The following is a 20,424-nucleotide window of genomic DNA, read 5'->3' as shown; positions in this document are numbered from 1 at the left end:
TTGAAAATCAGAGCCTATGATCGGGCTCTAATACCAATTATTGGAGATATATCAAACATCTCCAATCCTAAATATCCTATAGGATGATTTTCAAAAATTCTTTAATTAATTCCACGAAATAATAGTTAATGTAGCATATACGAATTGGATTTTATTGTCAATCTTCTTTATTTTGATGGGGCTTTCTACTCCCATCATTCCACCAATTAGATTCGACCTTGAATCATCTATTCAATTAATTACTCTTACTACGAGTTTATATTACTATTAAACTCTAAATCTAGATGAGTGAAAATATCACAACTTGAGAAGTTAAGAGAACTATGTGGGTTGCTAATTGCTATGAGGAATTGAGTCCCAACCCCCATTATTTATATATTGGTGGGATTGAAAATCCCATTTCCATTTGAGAGATGGATGTATCTCCTTATTTTATATCCACATACCACATATATTTTCTCTGATATGTATCCAATATTCATCTAATAAAATTTATTGTTAATGTATTGCATATATTTTGATTCTCCTTAACATTTAAATAAAATTCAATGAGCATGGTTAGAGATCAAGGGAGAATCGGATGGAATAAATTTCTGCTTCATTAAATCAACCTAGATTTAATGAAAGTTTGTAAAGAATAATTAGTATCATTATCACAATTAATGAATTAATATTGATTTACCACTCAAATTTAGATTACATAATCCGAGCATCTTTCCAATTTTTTCATTTTTTCGTGTTTAACTATATTGTCCATTTGTGTTTTTCCCTTGTTTCCATATTTTTCCACAATGGATGAAACTATTTAGTTAATGGAAATAAACTATTTTTTGTTAAAGAAATATCAGACATTTTATTTTATAAATTGAAGTTAAAATACCACAATCCTGAACTTAATTACCGTAAAGAGTTACTAATATGGGAAATATAAATTTATTAAAATTGAATTAATTCATGATTTTCTAATATTATAAAGAAGGGATATTGGCCCCCTAATATCATGAAACTTTCAAAAAGTTTGATTTTTCTCATGAACATTCAACTTGACAAATAATATCACAAACTTTACTCGAGTTTGTTATTTCTATCAACGAAAAAATTCCAGCTATATTAATGGATTGAAGAACAATTCTGGAGGGTGTGTTTAAAAAAAACTATCTTCAAATATTTAAAAATTTGAAGCTCTCGAAGTTGTTATCGAAAAATAATGAAAACAGATTTGTATCATGATATTATTTGCCGGAATTTTTTCGTCAATGAAAAATAACAAATTCAGATAAAGTTCGTAATATTGTTCTAAGTTAAAAATTTGTTAAAAAAATCTCTCTCTTTTTTAAAGTTTCATGATATTAGGAGTTAATATCCCTATAAAAGAGAGACTAAATACCAGTATAAGTACATTTTATGCTTATTTATCACAATTAGAGCATCCGCAATGGTAGGCTAGCGACCGGCTAGTCGATTCGTCGCGCTGGCCGATCGGCTAGCCGAACCATTGCAATCGGCCAGCGCAAAATCGGCGAGCGGATCGGCGTGGGCTCGCCGATCGCTCGTCGCTGGCCGAAACGCTAGCCGATCGGCTAGCCGCCATTGTGGAGGCCCGATCGGCCAGCGCCGATTTTCGATTTTTTTTTTTTTTTTTTTAAAATCATATATAAACGCGATTTTCGTTTCATTTTCATTTGCACCACTTGTTTTAACGAGTTTTCTCTCTCTCTAACTTTCTGTTCAAGAGCATCATCGAGTGATGGATCACAACAACGAGTCCAGTCCGGCGACGAGCGGCTCTCAGACTCCCACAGTACCCGTGGGATCTGGATGGGGGCAGATGGGCCCGGGATTTAACATCCCTTGGAATCAGATGATGGGGATGATGGCTGGTGCGCCGGGGGGGCGATGGGGGGGAACCAGGGGGTATGCCGGGGGGTATGCCGTGGGGGATGCCGGGCGGCGGGCAGTCAGCGCCCGGGTGGGGGGGTATGCCCCAGATGCAGCAGCAGATGATGCTGCAGCAGATGATGGGGATGATGTGGCAGGGGGGGATGCCGCACGGTATGCATCCCGGGATGCCGGGGGGGGGGGGGGGGGGTGCAGGGGTCACCGGGAGGGGACGCGGTATATCGGCCCTCGCTTGATTTTTTGACGGCTTCGTCTCACACGTCGACCCCGGTGGAGACGCAGTTCTCTGGCGATGACCTTCTGTCATTGCATGATATGGGGATCGATCTCGGGGACGATGATACTCCCGTTCGAGCGACGCCGGCCGCGCCGAGGAAGAAGACGAGGGGGAAGGGGAAGGGCAAGGCGGTCGGCGAGTCATCGCAGCCCACTGCCACCGGCCGGAGGAAGTGGACGGAGGATGAGTACGCCGCGGTGGCCAAGGGGTGGTTGGAGGTGTGCGACGATCCACTGGTTGCGAACAACCAGCGGGTCGTCAACATGTGGGCGAAGATCAGTGCTGCCTATAAGAGGCACTGCCCGCACGGGAAGGACTTCAGCAACGAGGAGGTCCGGAGGGGTGGGAGCGCACCAGGGCCGCGGTTGGCCGTTTTGAGAATTTGTACGCCAACGCCCTCCGTCAGCTCAGAAGTGGGCAGACTGAGGACGACGCCCGGAGGATAGCCGCGAGTCAGTTCCCCTTGGAGGGGAAGTATAAGGAGTTCACCTTCTGGGAGTGCTTCTTGTTGCTGAAGGACTCGGAGAAGTTCCGGGCGGGGTGCGACGCTGGGTGGCCGAAGAAGCAGCGACTTAACTATAGCGGCGACTACAGTGGCAGCAGCGGCGGATCCCACGACCTCCCCCCGGATGCTGAGGAGTTTCCATCCCCTCCTTCATTTACTGGTCGCCCCCGCCCGGTTGGACAGAAGCGGGCGCAGCGGGCTGCGAGGGGCGGATCCCCCCTATCGCCCCGCGAGGTCCAGTCCTCCGCCCTCCCAGCCGCCCCACTCGAGTACACTCTCCATTCGTGTAACCAAACGCGGGCTCAGATGTTACAGGTCTTCCGAGAGTGGAAGAACGCCACTGACCCCACGGAGAAGAGGTTTCTTTACGAGATGCTCGAGAGCATGCGTGCTGATTTAGAGATCGCGAGGTCACGGCTGGGGGGTTCCGACGTGGGCTCAGATACCACGGGTGGCGACAGCGGCGGCGGAGACGGCGGCGGCGACGAGGAGGGCGACGGCGACGGCGACGGCGATGAGGAGTAGAGAGTGGCGGGGCTCGGGTGTTGAAGCCTTTTTTTTATAAAAAAAATCATGTACTTTTTTTTTTAAATCTTTGTACTTTTTTTTTAATGGAATGAATTATTTTTCCCGTATATGTGTCGTAAATTTAATTACGTATATCGCAATTTTAATTCCGTAAATGTAGTATATTTTGAATTGTTTTTATTGCGGCTGGCCTATGGCTAGCCTATGGCTGGCCTAAATCTGACGTGGCAGGTGGTTTTTTTAGTGTTACTGACGTGGCAGAGGAGAGAATGGCTGGCCTATGGCTGGCCTATTAACCATTGCGGATGCTCTTATATTCCTAATTCGAAGTTGTGAATTTAAGACAACAGTTGGCACCACCTTTCCATCTGCCAACAATAAATGCAACCCATTTTATTAGAGTGATCCATCCATAAATTCCCATCTAATTCCAAAAACCTAATTTTGCATCATGCTTTTTGTTCAAACTTGTGGACTAGAATATTGTGGGGCATTGTCACATGCGACAACTTATTTGCTTTGCATATTTCGAATTAAAAATGTGATGCTGCTTATATAAAGCAAATTGAGAAAGTTATTCCAAAGCCTTTCCCCTTGTGTCTACCTTCCAACTGCCTCCATATTTAATTTCCTTACGATTTTATTTATGTATACAAAAATTACAATGTGATTTGTCGATTCTAGTTAATGCGGAAGATTAAATTGCTTTTCAATTTTTCCAACTTAATTCATTTTCATTCCTCTTTCCGAAATTGGTACCTAAAACAACGAACTTTGGTCTAAATCTGATACTCCATTTTTAATGAATTTTAAAAGTGATTTGAAATATCACAACTTTTACATTCTGTGTTATTTCCCAGCTCCGAATAAGATATTTGCTACCAAACTCATTCTACGTAGGGAATCTGCAATCGAGTAACATTTGCGATATTTTATACTACCACTTTAATATCACTTTAAAAGTTTGTGGCAAATAGGATAAAAAGTCACATACGCTAGTCAGATATGAAGGTTGATCCAACGTGGAAAATAATACTACACGAAATGTGAAGTTTGTGATTTTTTTTTACACTTTTAAAATAAATAGAAAATATCAATATATAGTTAAGAGGTTAGTGATTTTAAAGAATAATATTTAAAGAAAAAAAACAATTCTGGTGAGGTAATTTTTAAAATATTTAAAATATTAAAAATTGAAAAGCATTGTAACGTATAAGACATGTGGATGAGCTTGTAAATCAAAACAAGAGATAAAAGTTAATTTGAAAAAGAAATGTAGCAGAGTTTGAAATGTGAAAGAAATAAATTTGGCGGTTGGGCCCATTTCAATTTCTTCATCTTTTTACACACAGAATTTCCTCAATTGCTAGCTGTTATATATTAATAAACCCAAGCAAGCTCACCACAAATCCCACCCAATTTCGACCTAATTTCACCACCACAGCCATGTCCTCCTCCACCATTGCCTATTCACTGATGATCGCCCTCATTATCGCGGCGACGGCGACCGCGCAGTCACCCGCGCCGGCGCCGACATTTCCGGAAGCGCCTGGGCCTGCGCCGGAGCTGGATTGCTTCCCTTATTTACTAAACCTGTCGGATTGCCTGACATTTGTAGAGGAGGGGAGTAATCTGACCCAACCCGCCGGCGGATGCTGCCCGGAGCTGGGGAACTTGGTGGATACGCAGCCAATCTGCTTGTGCCAGCTGTTGGGGGACCCCTCCAAGGTTGGGATCGCCGTCGATCTCAACAGAGCTCTTAAGCTGCCTTCTCTCTGCAATGTCTCCACCCCTCCGGTTAGCTTGTGTGCAGGTATTTGCAATTCCTTCTTAATTCTCTACGCTTTTTAATGCACGCTATTATTATTGTTGGATTAATTAGTGGTGGTTTTATGAGTTTTCTTTTAAATAATGGTGTATGATTTTGAAATATCTAATTGTAACGGCCATTGCATGACCAAGATTCACAACACTACTTTTTTATTAATTCAAAACATCCATCGTGATTTTGGGGGCCACTTGAAATCTAGTAATGATTTGTTTAATCAAACATGATTTATGGGCCGATTCAATTATTTGTGTTTCCCATTTTATTATATAAAGTCTTTAAATTACAAGTGGTTTATGCAAATTTTAACCATCAATCCTTCCCATCTCCAAATAAGACAGATAAGTTTATGCAAATTATATGATAATAAAATAAACATTAGAAGGTGCAATAATATTCGTAGTAAATATTTAATATCTACTCAAGGACCAACTATATATCTTTGCTCATTAATGATAATTATTGCCCACCCATCTACCTGTCACTGACAAAATTATTAATATAGGTAGTCCCTGTTGTTTTAACTATCCATTCAATTCTCACAACACTATAAATGAGTAAATAACGAATCAGTAAATTAAGAGAGAAAGATGAAAAATTAGGTAAAGTATGAGAAAAAGCTTTTTATTTTTAGAAATATCACTATTTTTTTTGGACATCCCAAAATAATAAAACGAGACTATTATTCATGGACGGAAGGTGGAGTAAGTTTCTTATTATTGTATACTAGTATCTACATTTACTTTATTTTAAACATCTGTATAGAGGTCTGAATTACACAAAACTTAATCAAATAGTGTGTAAGTTGTGGGTGGCAAATTTGTTTTTCAATGTTGTTTGTGATAAACCAATATAGTATAAGATCTAGGACTAGTATAGCAAGTGTTGATGAATACATGGATTAATTAGGTAGTAGTAATATATGGCACTAGGTAGGTCTTTCCTCTCCGAGATTATTTTGCAACGAACTAGACCTTAATTAATTCTTCATATTACATTCTGTAACAAGGTTGACTGATGTTGTAAACTAGGCTAGGCTTTTATTATAGTTATAGCAGTATAACTTTTAATCACCATCATCACGAATTTGACTAATTTATTGAGCATGCAGCCATCGGTATTCCAGTATCTCTCTCACCAAGTGAAGCCCCTTCACCAGGTATCTTCCTTTCTTTTAAGTAGGAGTACTAAAAAATGAAATGACTCTACTACTACTATGGAACGTCTTAAAATAAAATAAAATAAAATGACTTTACTATTACGTAACGGAGGGAGTAAGTTATATTTTCAATTTTTTGTCCCAACCTGTGTTTGATGAAATTCTGTATCAACAGCATTCACACCAACTGAAGGCCCTTCCTCAGGTGGAGAAGAAACAACACCACCAGCATCTGATGCTGGAAGCACAACCAATTTAGTGTCCATCCACCATTTCCTCATTGGATTTGTATTTTTCATATATTTCTTCACATTCTAAGCTCTATGTAATTTACATTTCCATGCAGATTCATATCTTCATTTCATCATTTATATATGGACTTATGTATCGTTGTAGCTAATTGAATTCATTACACGCTTAATTATTGTATCATTAATTAACACTTGCCTTCGGATTTTGCTAATTGAATTCAATGCTTCTTTTATTCCTCATTCTTGAGTATAGGGATAGTAGTAGTACTATATCACAGACCATCCTCACCGGTTCGCTTTCCACAACTCAGAAGAGTTGTTTCAAAGAAAAGGGGCGGCAAAGGGAAGGAGAAGACCATGCGGACTGAGCCACGAGCGAGTTCACAGCCGGGGTCGGGTTTTGCAAGTCCCACCACACGTGAGTCGAAGCTTCTTGGCAGGCCATCTCCGTTGACACGCAGCCACTCACCTTCCCGTCCCTCACCACTCCACAGCACGCATTCCTCACATCCTCTATCCCTGCACCACAAACACCTCAATAACACTAAATACCACACCATTTCCAAACAAACAAACTCGCACCGTATTTGGCTGGGTGATCGATGACCTCCATCACGGCCTCATAAACATCACAAAAGACAACGCGTGCGTCTCCCAGCTGTCGGTCCATGCCGGCTATGTTCTCCTCCAGTCGCCTGTTATAGTACGATACCACTTTGTTGACGTCGTCCAAGCACGCTTTCCTTATGCCATTCCCACCCGACTCGAGCAGCAGCAGCGCTTGCGGTGCACACCCCAAGGGCACGACACCAGCGCATACTATCTTCCTCACATTAGAGGCGTACAAGCTTCTCACGCCATTTGTCATCTGCTCAACCAAAATGTGGGCAAAGTCGAAGCCACTGTTACCTAATGAGTTGTTGTGGAGGAAATCGGTGAAGTCGTCTTTCCCAAAGGAGAGATAGAAGACAGAAGAGTTGATGAATGCATTGGCAGTTGATTCACCAAGCTGGAGCTGCAATAACTGAATAGTCTCGAGTGCCTGGCGGAGCTGCTGGTTGAGAGACTGGTAGTTTCGACTATGAGGGGAGAGGATGCTAGCTTCTGCTGACCCGAAGTTTAGACCACCTAAAATCCGATCGATTGAACCATTTTGACTGTAGAATGGTGTGGTATGCGGCAACTTCATCTGCTTCGCTGCATCACAGAATTTAACTTACTAATACATATTCATCCAGATAAATAATTTAGACATGATAGCATTTCTGGACAGAAAGTATATTAAGTTCTTGACAGAAAGAAAGAAATTTAAAAGCTCATTTGCTCAGAAACTACTGCTCCCTCATTCCCCAAGGCTAGTGCCTATGTTAATCCTATAAAACTTTATGAAAGATGGAGAGAGAGTACCAAGAAGCTGTGGAAGAAGAGTTGTATCAGAGCCATTACAAGGGAATCGCGACAGATTTCTGTGGAAGAGAGCGTTAAACGGATTGTTGTCTCCACAATCGACCGACGAATCCCCCAATACAAACATAGCCGGGCCTGGTGGTGTCTCAACACCAGAGAGCCCTATTTTCACGGAATCAACACAAGCAGATGTCATCACAAATATCAGATAAAGAAAATACTTACCGCTCGCCATTCCTGTGCTTTCTATAGCTTGCTATGTTCAAATATCAGCATGTGAGTATCAAAGCAACAGGAAATTAGTAGTATATGTTAAAGAGTCTTTTTATGAATTGTGACTTTGCCAACTTATTCCTGTTTGGTTGACTCATAAGTTCTGTGCTTCACAATCTCAACACATTCTACATTTATCTTGTTCTATTATACTAATTGGGTTCCAAAAAAAAAAAGCAAAAGCACATAAAGACCCTGATCCAAGTAAACACATGCCTTCTTAATATTGCATACTATTACAGGCAAATATGTAATGAGCTAGATCATGCTAAACATGCTGGATTCTGCTATACAATCACGAAACGTGCTAGTCGAAAATCAATTTGATAACAACAATTCTTTGAATCCATGACTAGCACATTCCGGCAAGCATATGCAGAGCAACATTGTTCCACTTGGTTCAGCCCCTCCTTCAGGCAAAAACACACACACTTGAGGCGTTGGAGTTAAGTCGATAGGGCCGGCATATATCGGCTTACCCCAACCGAAATCAGCGGCCTCGTATATAGAAAACCGAGTCCATTGAGTTATCGTCAGTTTGCCACCAAATTCTAGCCTCTTAGGCCTATAGAGATCAATGTAGTCGATTGTTGATTTCAGATACTCCTCCGAGACCCCTAACCGAGCCTCGCGGACTAACTGGGATGTGTCAGCTAGGCATCCCTTCACAAGGCTCTCTATGGTGCTCGTAGCACACGCCACGCACAAGGCATTACCATAAAAACCTTCTTTCAGAGGAGTATCTCTCAACTTCTCACGAGCATTGACGGAGAAAGTGAGGCGAAGCTCGCAGTCGGGAGGCTTCACATTCAGTGCTTTCACCCAACATCTCCACACATGAGCTGCTGTTGCATCAAAGGTTGTGCATGAAAGCTCTCCCGCTTGTGCTAGTATCTTCAAACGGGCTTGGAATTCGCGGCTCATCCGGTAGCATTTCTGGACAGGCTTGCCTTGCCACAGTGTCTTTGCCAAGGTGGAACCGTCGACAATTCTCTTGAATTCAGTATGGGAGAACTGAATCTTGGGGGGGTCGCGGGGCAGAAATACCTCTCGATCCCAACAAGGCTTTGGATTCACCACCAAAGAGCCAGCTTTCGCTGTTTCAGCCCAGGCACTGAGAAACTGCATTGCTCCGAGGCCATCACAGAGACAATGGCACATTCTCAAACCAAGGCTGAAGCCACCACAGGTGAACTTGGTTACTTGAGCTATCACCAGTGGCATGTCCACAACTTTGTACTGTTCTTCATTGGGAAATCGGTAGATCAAGTTCATCCAGGCAGGATTTGGCACTGATAAATCTCCGAGATCTGCAAAGGGGACGTCCGAATGGGCCTCAACAAGCAGAGCACCTTGATTGGGGCCAAAGAAAATCTCCAGCTTCCCATTCTCCGTCTCTCTTAGCCTGCCTGTGAAAGGATAGTAAGGCACTAGAACTTTCGTCAGCGCGTCCCTGAGTATCTGAACAACAGGTTCATCGCCCTGTGGCTGGTAGAAGTAGACCGTCGGAGTGAAGAGGCGCACTCCAATCATGTCATCAAGATTGGAGAGGTAAAGAGTAGTATCCTGTTGTGCTGTAGCAAGGTCAAAATCTGACAATACATGACCTATTCCATCAATGGTTACTGGGATTTCTAGTCTAGGAAAATCAAGTTCTTCAACCCAACACGCCATGGCACCAGATTTTACAGAGAGACTTAAGTTTATACAAGATCGATCTATAGCACCAAATCAGCTTCAGATAATCATAGATGTCAGCTATCCATTTGGTAGAAAGTTGTTGGCAAAACAGATTGAATCTTTCTGCCTTAGTAGGTGAAGATCAGTTCTAGTTCAGATACAAAAATCACACATATAGTATGACTAGTAATTATGCAATATTTAACACACTGAAATTAACATTAGAAAGTTTCCAAAAGAAAAGAGTCAGAACAAAAGGGAAACAATAGAAAATTGAAATATGCATAGACATAAAGGTGCATTATTTGTATATAGTTGCAAGAGGCATAATGGAAAGAGAATTTATAAAGGCTAAACATTCAGTAAACAACTTGAAAACTACAAAGCTACTAATCGAACTATTCCTTAGTACATACCTAGCCAATTAGAACTAAGATGATAAGGAAATAATAATAGTCAGAAACTACACTTTCACCTTCCCACCTACTCTACGCCTGTTATGCCACCCATTCTTATCACTATTCATCTGGTTTTTCTTTGCAGCTGCTGAACACTGCTCACCTGGATTCCCTTTACCACTACTCATCTCAATTTGGAGCTTACGGCGCCTCATTCGATTCTCGAGCTTCATACCTCTCAAACTCTGGATTCTTTGTTCAATTTCAAGAGCTTGAGAAAAATTCCAGATCCTGATAACACCATCTTCACCACCACAAGCAATTCGATCAGAACCAATACCCACAGAGAACAAATTGCATCCGAACCCATGCAGCATTCTCTGTGGGGGTTCCACATTCTTTTGGTCCGCATTGCTACCCTTAGAAACCTTTCCAGTAGGTGAAATTTTGCTGGTCTTCAGCAACTTTCTCACATCAATAAGTGATATCTTCCCATCACTGGAAGCTGAAACTAACCAAGGGAACTCAAATGCAAGAGAATAAACAGATCCAGTGTGAGGAATCCAAGTAGCAATCCTTCGCATATTGCACTTAACATTTCTAGTGACCTCAAACATGTGTATGGAGCCATCCTCCCCTCCAGTAAACAGAAGCTTCCCTGAGTGGCTTCGTGCCAAGGCATATGCGTTACCAGCGTGGGCACTGTAAATGACGGAAAGCAGGGATCCAGAAGCAGTGTCCCAAATGTAAGCACTTGAACCTGCAGTGCTCCCAATTGTAGTATCATGAGGAACGAGGCTCCAAACCCAGTCATTATGCACCAAGATATTCAAACATTTCAGAGAAGAACGATCCCAGACACGAACAGTCATGTCCCATGAACCACTGTACATTTTCCCGAATTCCAAAGCAAGACAAGTTATAGGCCCGTCGTGTCCCCAGATTCGGAACTCCATATTCTGATTTTGTGGTGCCCTAAGGTCAAACAAGTGAGGGTTCCCATCCTCAACCTTCCAACCATGTATAAAACCATCAGTACCCCCAGCAACCAAAAGTTTTGTATCAGCTGCAACAGCTCGAATGGTGCAACCAAGAGGTCGAGATGATGTTATAGACAAACCTTCTTCCAGATCCCACATTCTCACCACCTGATCATATCCCGATGTGAAGACCAGCTTTTTGGAAGCTAGCACAAAGACGGTCCTCACAGCTTCTTTGTGGCCATACAGAGTATCGATGCTGTAACGTCCCATAAATGTCTTGCTCCGGAATTCTCTCTCCCCAAACAATTTCTTCCATGAGTTCTCATCCGAACCTCCTGGCCCCAAATTGGCAGCGGTTGCCGGCTGCCCCCACCTCTCATAGTAGAAGTCCTTCCAAACACAGTGATCAGATGCAAGCCTATACAAATATGTATTGACGCAAGACACAATACCAAGTCCCTTTGGATCTAGGTAATTAAAAATTTCAGATATCAATGCTGGAGGTAGATCAGAAAAGGACCAATGCTGGCTGGGCAAAGCTTCAGAGAAACTTAACCCGATTTCAGAATTTGATTTCGATATAGACTGCTGTTTCTCAATCCCCAAAGATTCAGTTTTTCCGTTCTTCACAAAAACAATTTGATTGGAGAGGAGTTCTGACTTTCCAAGTTCATCCACACATTTTCCTGAGCAGTTCTTTAAGCCGATTTCTGTATCTTGTCGGCATTCAAATGCCATAAAACTATTTTCCTGAATATTGTTCAGATGCTTGTACCCAAAGTCTGACCTTGATATTGATATTTTGACTTTCCGAATTATCACAAAAATCTCAAATATCACAAAAATGATAAATGGAAAAACAGGGATGCCCCAAAAACCTTGCGAAAGCCCAACTCAATCACACCCGCAAACAGACCTAAAAAAAATTAGGCTAATCACTCAAGCTCTAAATCGATTTGGAGTCTGCAGAAACAGAATAAGAACGAATCGGAAATTTGATTGCGTTAGAAATTGGCTTTTCAAAAGGGAATCGGTTGTAAAAACTTCAAACAAATGGAAGAGGAATTGAGATCAGATTTGTAAAAACAAAAAAGGGTGCGACTAAGATTGGACAGAAAATACCTCGAATATGACGAAGGCGACGACTTTTCACGCGTGAATGGAAAAATTAGTGGATTCGAAAAATGAGAAGTAAATTGGTGAGTTTGTTAAAGCAATTTGCGGAGAAGCTGAGGGAGAAAACTGGGATAATCTATACCCTAGGAAGTTGGAAGAGGTGTGGCGTTCATTATTCATAATTCTACAATATTAGCCGCCCCTTTATTGTTTATAACATTTACTCCCCTCCACTTCTCTTTATTTACCGAACGATTTTATGTTAGGTTTGAGTCTTACTAATACAAATTAATTAGTTTAATTTTTATTATTATTTATATATCACTCCATTGTTTTTTTTTACATATAAAAAATGATTACAATCAATTGAATTACCAAACCAAAGCATGAGAATAGAATAAGAGGTGGGAAATGTTTTGGAACATACGATTCCATTTCTTGAAGATAATAACAGAATTATTTTAAGTTGCCTATTTGTTAATTTGTCGATATCATGAGTTGGTTCATGTGTTGTAGGAATATATGTTTTTTGGTTAAAGAAGAGGAAGTGAAAAAATTCATACTTAAAAAGAACTGGGTCAGTGGTTATAAATTTTAAATGCAAAGAACAACATTACAAATACTTGATTATAAATTATAGTAGTAAAATACATGAAAATATAAGCACTTGAGTAAGATAATATTACCATTCCTCCTATGAACTCCTACTTTAAGTAATTGAATGCCTAACTACATCTGATATTACAAAACATAGGAAAGGATACTAAGTTTGGCAAACTGTTGTGTGCCAATGAGAAAATTATAGAACTGCACACATATGAGAACTATATAGGACTCAGGTAAAAAAAATCAATCTAAGAAAGATTTGAAATGTTAACCATATGTGAGCTGAACTGTGTTTAAAATGACTATTTAATGGACCAAAAAAAGAGATCCTGACTGACCTACAACTACAAGTTACAATCCCAGATGCGTTAGCTGCGAATATTCGATCCAAACATAATCTCGCCCTACCAGTGAGGCAGCACGTCCGCGCATTCTACAAGCCCCATTTGTTTAGTTAACTGAGCCAAGCATTCGTTTATCTTGTCAGATTGAGAATGTGACTTGTCTCTAACTATGAACTCGTACAGATTTCCATTAACCTCGATGGAGCTGCAACCGGGGGTCTTATCCACTCCTCTTGCCCTCATCATCTTTCTCACCTCCTCGGCCTCATGCCACATGTTTCTTTCAACGTACATGCGTGCAAGCAACACGTAAATCCCACTATCATAAGGATCCAACCGGAGAAGTTGCATTGCAGCTCTCTCCCCCAACTCAATATTTTTGTGCTTTTGACAAGCAAAAAACATGGCTCCCCAAACCACAGCATCTGCTTCCATAGGCATGCTTTCCAGAAGTTGCATAGCTTCCTTAAGAAGACCAGCCCTACCAAGAAGGTCGACCATGCACGAGTAGTGCTTGACTTTGGGGGGTGTGGTGAACTTGGAATTCATGAGTGAAAATATCTTCCGTCCCTCTACCACCAAACCTCCGTGACAGCAAGCTGCTAAAACCCCTAGAAAAGTTACTTCATCCGGCACTAGGCCAGCACGAATCATCTCGTGAAAGAAAGACAACGCATCTTGTGCATCACCATGAAGTGCTAAGCCACCAATTATAGCTGTATAAGTTAGAGCATTTCTTCCTGGAACCTCACGGAAAACCTGTAGTGCCTTTGTGATATTACCGCACTTGGCATACATGTCTACCAGAGCTGTCCCAAGAACGACATTCAAGGAGAGGTTATGCTTTTCAATGTAATGGTGAATCCAAATTCCAACATCGAGTGCTCCCAGCTGGGCGCAAGCGGATAAGCAGCTAACCATGGTCACCTCATCCGGTTTTACGTTCATCTCTTGCATCTCATTAAACAATGTCAATGCTTCTTTGCAATGCTGGGCTTGGACATAAGCACTTAGCATTGCATTCCACGGGACAACATCCTTCTCCGGTATTTCATCAAAGAGCCTCCGTGAAACATCTAAATAGCCATGTTTTGCATACGCCACCATCATGGTAGTCCAAGTCACCATCGTCTTCTCCTCCATTCTCTCAAACAATTCCTTCGCTTTCTCAAGATCCCCGCACTTGACATACATATCCAGAAGTGCATTAGCAAGCCGGACGCCCAAATTCAACCCTCGTTCTCTTATATCTCGGTGAAATTTACGCCCAAGCTCCAAATCCTCCAACTGAGCACATGCCATAACAACCCCAATCATGGTGATCTCGTCCGGATCAACACTCCTCTCCATCTCCATTCCACTGTATACCCTCAAAGCCTCCTCCCCCCTCCCACTCTTCACATACCCATTGATCAACGAATTCCAAGAAACCAAGTCCCTCACACAACTATCCTGAAACACTTGGTGGGCAGCCTCCAACTCCCCACAAGCAGCCAAAAAATGGATCAAAGCATTACGCACATATATATCTCCATCATAATCCAGCTTGGCAACATGGCCGAGAATCCCATGTCCCAAACGGGAAAGCAAGAATTTAGCACAAACTTTGAACAATAAAGGAAAGGTATAATTATCGGGTCTCAAACTAACACCACCGAAACTCGAGAAAACCAACATTTTCTTGTACAAAATCAAAGCTTCAAATGGAGACTGGCTCTCACCAGTCGCCCTAATCACGATATTCCACGAAAAAGCATTTGGATTGGGCATCGAAAACAGTAGCCTTTTGGAATAATCAAGATCACCCGTTTGAGAAAGTGCGCAAAAAGTCACCAAGCGGCTGTAAGCCAGGCCGTCTAGAGCGAGGCCAGTGACGATCATTTGAGACTGGATTTGCTTGAGCTGAAAAATGGATCTGCATTTGGTCTCTAGAAGAGAAAGAGTGGGGTTTGAGAGTACAAATTTGTGAGTTGTGTTCCAGTTAGTAGTAGTGGTTTTTTGGGGGGGTTTGTTTCTTTGGGGTAGGAGAGAGAGTGTGTGAAGAGGGGAGAGGGAGAAGCTGAGGGTACACCATTGTTGGCGGTTATGGATGAAGCGGAGCAACATTACACACACACCCCAAAATTCTCCTTTTTCTGCCATATCAAAATAGGTTTATACTCGTGGTCTTCATGCCTAAATCATCATAAGTAATGGTAGAAATTAGGTGAATCATAAAAAACAAATAATCAGACAACAATATACAAGAAAGTCAGTGCATATATGGACCTTTATGAAGTGCAAGATTGTACCTTGAGCAAGTGAAACAGAAACCGTCTCTTCCAGACTAATCCAAATCAAGAATGAAATTGGAGGAAAATTCTTACGGGAAGTATTATCTCAGCTTCTTAGTATCTTACCTTGACAATAAGATTTTTTCCGATTTCTACTGAGACGAAGCACTTGAGGTAAAACAAATGACACTAGTTTTCCTCTCTGAAATACAAGCTCAATTAGAAGTGGAGAATGAATCAAATTATCAAATCATGCTTGATACCGAAAAACAGAAGCGAAGAGAGAGAAAAAGAAAACCTGTTTGTTGTTGTGATCGTCAAGGGCGAAAGGAGCAATAGCATCGATTTCAAGGCTGTTCGCTGATGCCTCGCTCTCGCGAATTGCTCCGACTGTTGCCATTCGCCCCTACAGAAAATGAAAATTGGATGGTGCCATTGTCGCCTACAGAAAATGAAAATTTATGGAGATTGGGGTTTAGCGATTTGGGGAAGGGAGGTGTTACGATATTGGGTTTAATAAATTATCTTTGTTATTTTATTGAAATTTATAATATTTTACTTATTAAATGTAAAGTAAGTACTCTGGTTGAAGATCTAAACTTGTAATAATGAAAGTTGAGTGTTTTTTCTATGGGTGAATTGCTCACCAAATTGCTATCGCTAAACTTCTTAATATCATCAACTAAAATTGAGCCATATAATCTAAATCGAAACAAAATATTTGGTTTAAGGTTGAGAAGGTAAAATTATGTTTTAATTACTAATGTTACCCTAACAAACCAAAATTCTCGATTGAGATCCAACTGACATGTTTTAAATATACTAGTTGTTTAAATATTACCACCGAAATATAAAAAAAAATACTCACAATTACAATTTTATTTATATTAATATAGATAATCAAGCCTAAATAACAAAATTTTCTGAAAACAATAACCAAAATTACTTATAAAACTAAAATAGTTAACATTCTAAAAAATATTGATGGAATTAGAATCAGATTCAGCGCATCGAAATATGCTGTCAAAACAAACCCAGTGCCTGGATGGAGGTGTAATACAACAGCTTACAGACAAACAAACTAAAATCCATTGACATTTCAAAATTTAGGGAATAGAGGGGTATATAACTATATATGCATATAGTACATGGTATTCCATTACACACAACAACAAGCATTTCGTAATCAAGTCCTTTGCCTTACTCTCCTGCCACTGGTATCACCACCATCAGAGAGCTGGCCCCATACACTTCTCGACTTGCCACCACCGCTGCTACATTCTTCATCGCAGCCAGCCACCGTTTTCAAGAGTTCAGACTGTAGAGCCGCGCAGTTCTCCTTAAGGTACTCAAAACCATCAGAGCGCATAACAGCTGCAGCAGAATCATAACAGAGTCATGTCTCAGTTCAAAAGAAAGCAAACTAGGTGTTTTAAATTGTTTTATCCTCCTTCTTATGGTACAGGGTTTCACACATTAAGTTCAGCTCCTTCTTTCTAAAATGCATACGAACAAAATATAGGTTCCCAAATGACCTGTGCTCGATACCTAGTGATCCAGAAAGTATACTATGTGCAATTCTATTACATCTCTAGTGCATAGAAACTATCCATCTTTGATATTAACAGTGAGTACTAGAGTTAGCTTCCTTTTCATTTTTAAGATACATATCAAACAATTATTCGAAACCATATTGGCATGCTCTAAACGGGTAAAATCGGGAGGAGTGGCCAATAAATAGGAATCGCCCCACATAAATATTTAGAACAGCAAAAAGGAATACAGGCTGCATTGTTGAAAGTAGTTCCCCTGCCATCCATCCCAACCTGATTTTTTTTTAAAACAGTGTAAAGGAATATAATAATGCAAAAATGTCTATACAGCAGAAAGCAAGGCAAGCACTAATAATGCCTGCATAACAATGTCACAGAAGCATACATCATATTTAATTGATGCAGAAGTAAATGGCACAAAAGGCAAAATGTTGTTTACCTGCTAGGTTCTCAGCCGCAAATTTAAGGCAAATTGGTTTCAATTCTGTAGCATGATAACGGTCTGCCAAAGACAGTATACGTGCAACAGAATTCACAGATATGTCCTTGCAAAGATAAGATTCACACATCCGTTTTAGTCTCCCTAAATCATAACGATCAGCAGCAGCTAACAACTTTGCAATTAAAGTGTCAGTTATCAAAGGAGAAGAAGAACTAGATGCTATCATCTCATCTTCATCCAAGGCATCTCTATATACAAAGTGCAGCATTGCCTGTCAGACAAAAAGGGCAAAAGGAACTTCAGCATGCTATTTGAAACATTGAAACAATGATCTCATCAGCCTAAAAAAAAGATACCATCGAGCAAATAGATATTAGGATAGAATCAGTGAAATTCTTTTCGGCAAATAGATTAATGATTCATGCGTTAATAGCAACTGGAAAGCATAAACATACTGACCTTAAAAACTTTAGGTTCCATGTCTGACACTGTAATATCTTTCCCATCGCTATCCAGTTCAAAAAATTCAGAACAAAAAACTGGAGAACGGGCCGCCAATACCAATTTGTGGGCATGGAATTGTTCCCCAGACACATTAAAAGTTACATCAGAACCTTCCATATTTTCCAGAAGCGTACCAAAATCTGATCCAATGTCAGAATCTGGAACATGGATATGATGTAAACTTGAACAGTCAATGGCAGAAACCACAACCCCAACAGTACAGTTGATCTTCAGGCAGTCATCTTTGAGATAATCTGAAGATTCGAGCATGGCTCTCCTAAAAAAGCGCTTGTATCCCCTGTATTTAATTTATTTATGTTTTACTGACGAAATATGATGAAAACAATGTTTGTACAGCACACTTCTTAAAAAATGTACAAAAGAGACTTGTTTTCTGATACAACCAGCAGTGATTTCATAATTGTCTCCAGTGAAGATTTGATGACAAATTTACTCAATTTACCTCACTCATCATTAGAAGTCAGTGGCCTGAACATATTTGAATACACGAAAGCAGAAGCCATGAAACCAGATAGTTCAACAAAAATGCATGTTAATTCTTTTCTTATCAATTACTTGATTTTTTATCTTTTATATTTTCATTGTTAGGCTGTGCATCTCCCAGCACCTCTGTCCCTTCCTCTCAATGTTCAAATGCCCATAAATAGCCAATAGGGTATTTGCATTGCGATGGCTATTGCAGAGTGATACCACATGCAAATATCATGTGAGATTCATAGCACACTTATTTTCAACTCATTAAACACCAAAACTAAGAAACGTAATTACATCCCCAATATAAAGCCAAGTGCCAAAATATGTATATCACGATTCATTAGGAAATGCTAAGTCATTCTATGTAACCTTCAAAACCAAGGTACGGAGGTATTCTACGACCTACGTACAAGATAGAATCACCTAATGATAACATGATCATACATCCAATACAAAACACAAGGAAATACAGTGTCAATTATAAAATAGCCAAAAGAAAATAGTATCAAGTATAATGAGGCGAGAAGGATCACAAACAATCAGCAGTTATTCATTGAAAGCATATAATGGATAAGACAAAAACCGATATCATCAAAAAAATTCACAAATAAAAAGGGAGTAGAAGGTGGACTCTTTAAATTTGAGTACTACTATAAAAGAAGAAATACTAAATATCTAACTAGTGATGCGATTAATCATCACTATTTATCTGAAACCATAGCATATTGCTGAGAAGAAATACTAAATATCTGAAACCATAGCATAATTGCTGAGATAAAAAAATATTTCAAATAAATTGCTCAAATGCACATTTGATAGAATATCTACCTAGTGATGCGATTAATCATATACAATACACATTAAGATTATTTAACCGATGATATGAGAATTTGTATTGTTTGATCATGAATAGAAAGCTGAAGAATGCAAGTATTTTGATTTTATAACCAGGCACTACTAATCCTAAATCAAAAACAATTCAGTCCAATTCAACTTTTAAGTAAATCACAAGTAACACAGAAAAACAGTGACAGCTTGAGGTTCAAAAACACTCAAAATTTTATAAGGCGGACGCGATTCAAAACTATCTAGAAATTGTTAGTCAACATAAGACAATCACTCAGTAGCAGCGTCTTGGATTAGGTCCAATCAAAGTGATCAACAGTCAACAACAGCAATACTCAGTAGCAGCAAATGTAAAGAGCAGAAAACACGGTCGTAGCGAAATGAAGAGGAATTTACCACATACTGCCGCGGTATTTAAGTGTATAAGGCCCACTCTCAAGCGACCTATCGAAATGGCTATGCACTTTATGCTTCCCTTTCCCGCTCTGATCAACAAGAGTAAGCTCGAACAGCGCCCGCACATCCGTGCCCTCGCTCGCCAGCGCGATGAAAACCGAGACGTAAGTGGAATTGTCCTCGGGATTTTTACCGTCGGGGTAAAAGTAAATCGCCCATTTATAGCCCCCGACGGTGAAATCATGGCTGGCGATATGCTTGCCGACGCCCATTCCTTTGGCCATGGAGTAGCCCTGGATCAGAAATCGGTGCGACCCGTTTATGGTCTCGGTGACGGAGCGTGAGCTGGTCGGCGAAATGAGGAGGTTCTGCGCTTGGTCCGGCGATTCCGACATTGTAGGATCCGCGGAGTGATTGCGTTTGCTTTGGCGATTGAGGTGAAAGGATGAAGCTGGTGAGAGAGAGAGAGTTGGGTGATTAGGGTTTTTTGGAATTGAGATTTGGGCGAATTTGCTTCGGCTGGAGAGAGACGATGATATGGATTTTCAACTTTCAAGGAGAGGCTTTTCTTCTGTAAATTAATTCGAAATGTAGTTACGATTCTACCCCTACTTATTTCACTCTTTGAAATAGTAGTATTACTACGTCTAATAAGGTTTTC

The 20,424-nt window shown here is 40.5% G+C and overlaps 6 protein-coding genes across 7 annotated transcripts; 1 reads left to right on the top strand and 5 right to left on the bottom strand.

Annotated features, from left to right (window-relative positions):
* Window positions 1–4,568: 4,568 nt before the first annotated feature.
* Window positions 4,569–6,680, top strand: LOC125186645 (uncharacterized). Its single transcript, XM_048083053.2, has 3 exons — window positions 4,569–5,022; window positions 6,149–6,196; window positions 6,372–6,680. The coding sequence occupies exons 1-3, from the start codon at window positions 4,656–4,658 to the stop codon at window positions 6,512–6,514; spliced, it is 558 nt and encodes a 185-aa protein (XP_047939010.1). The 5' UTR covers window positions 4,569–4,655; the 3' UTR covers window positions 6,515–6,680.
* A 74-nt stretch (window positions 6,681–6,754) lies between these two features.
* Window positions 6,755–8,145, bottom strand: LOC125189505 (GDSL esterase/lipase At1g71250-like). Its single transcript, XM_089058857.1, has 3 exons — window positions 7,855–8,145; window positions 7,030–7,644; window positions 6,755–6,966 (listed from the first exon to the last, which is right to left on the bottom strand). Exons 1-3 carry the CDS (start codon window positions 8,087–8,089, stop codon window positions 6,755–6,757), a joined length of 1,062 nt encoding a protein of 353 aa, XP_088914983.1. The 5' UTR covers window positions 8,090–8,145.
* A 181-nt stretch (window positions 8,146–8,326) lies between these two features.
* LOC125186644 (HXXXD-type acyl-transferase family protein) lies at window positions 8,327–9,992 on the bottom strand. The gene has a single exon (XM_048083052.2). It carries the CDS (start codon window positions 9,799–9,801, stop codon window positions 8,446–8,448), a length of 1,356 nt encoding a protein of 451 aa, XP_047939009.1. The 5' UTR covers window positions 9,802–9,992; the 3' UTR covers window positions 8,327–8,445.
* Window positions 9,993–10,134: 142 nt separating this feature from the next.
* FBX2 (F-box protein 2) lies at window positions 10,135–12,494 on the bottom strand. The gene is made up of 2 exons (XM_048083050.2): window positions 12,311–12,494; window positions 10,135–12,151 (listed from the first exon to the last, which is right to left on the bottom strand). Exon 2 carries the CDS (start codon window positions 11,924–11,926, stop codon window positions 10,271–10,273), a length of 1,656 nt encoding a protein of 551 aa, XP_047939007.1. The 5' UTR covers window positions 11,927–12,151; window positions 12,311–12,494; the 3' UTR covers window positions 10,135–10,270.
* A 650-nt stretch (window positions 12,495–13,144) lies between these two features.
* Window positions 13,145–16,038, bottom strand: SLO1 (SLOW GROWTH 1). Of its 2 annotated transcripts, none has more exons than XM_089058855.1 (3): window positions 15,826–16,038; window positions 15,546–15,729; window positions 13,145–15,429 (listed from the first exon to the last, which is right to left on the bottom strand). In XM_089058855.1, the coding sequence occupies exon 3, from the start codon at window positions 15,394–15,396 to the stop codon at window positions 13,315–13,317; it is 2,082 nt and encodes a 693-aa protein (XP_088914981.1). In that variant the 5' UTR covers window positions 15,397–15,429; window positions 15,546–15,729; window positions 15,826–16,038; the 3' UTR covers window positions 13,145–13,314. The 2 variants fall into 2 exon arrangements, with proteins under 2 accessions (XP_088914981.1, XP_088914982.1); XM_089058856.1 differs by having other exon boundaries at window positions 15,654–15,729.
* Window positions 16,039–16,490: 452 nt separating this feature from the next.
* On the bottom strand, window positions 16,491–20,331 carry LOC125188290 (BTB/POZ and MATH domain-containing protein 4-like). Its single transcript, XM_048085065.2, has 4 exons — window positions 19,764–20,331; window positions 17,982–18,324; window positions 17,520–17,793; window positions 16,491–16,901 (listed from the first exon to the last, which is right to left on the bottom strand). The coding sequence occupies exons 1-4, from the start codon at window positions 20,156–20,158 to the stop codon at window positions 16,714–16,716; spliced, it is 1,200 nt and encodes a 399-aa protein (XP_047941022.1). The 5' UTR covers window positions 20,159–20,331; the 3' UTR covers window positions 16,491–16,713.
* Window positions 20,332–20,424: the final 93 nt, after the last annotated feature.

The sequence above is a fragment of the Salvia hispanica genome, chromosome 5 (genome assembly GCF_029641045.1).
Source record: "Salvia hispanica isolate PSC_SH4W2 chromosome 5, Shi_PSC_v1, whole genome shotgun sequence".
Classification (NCBI taxonomy): domain Eukaryota; kingdom Viridiplantae; phylum Streptophyta; class Magnoliopsida; order Lamiales; family Lamiaceae; genus Salvia; species Salvia hispanica.
This window is presented reverse-complemented; position numbering and strand designations above follow the sequence as displayed.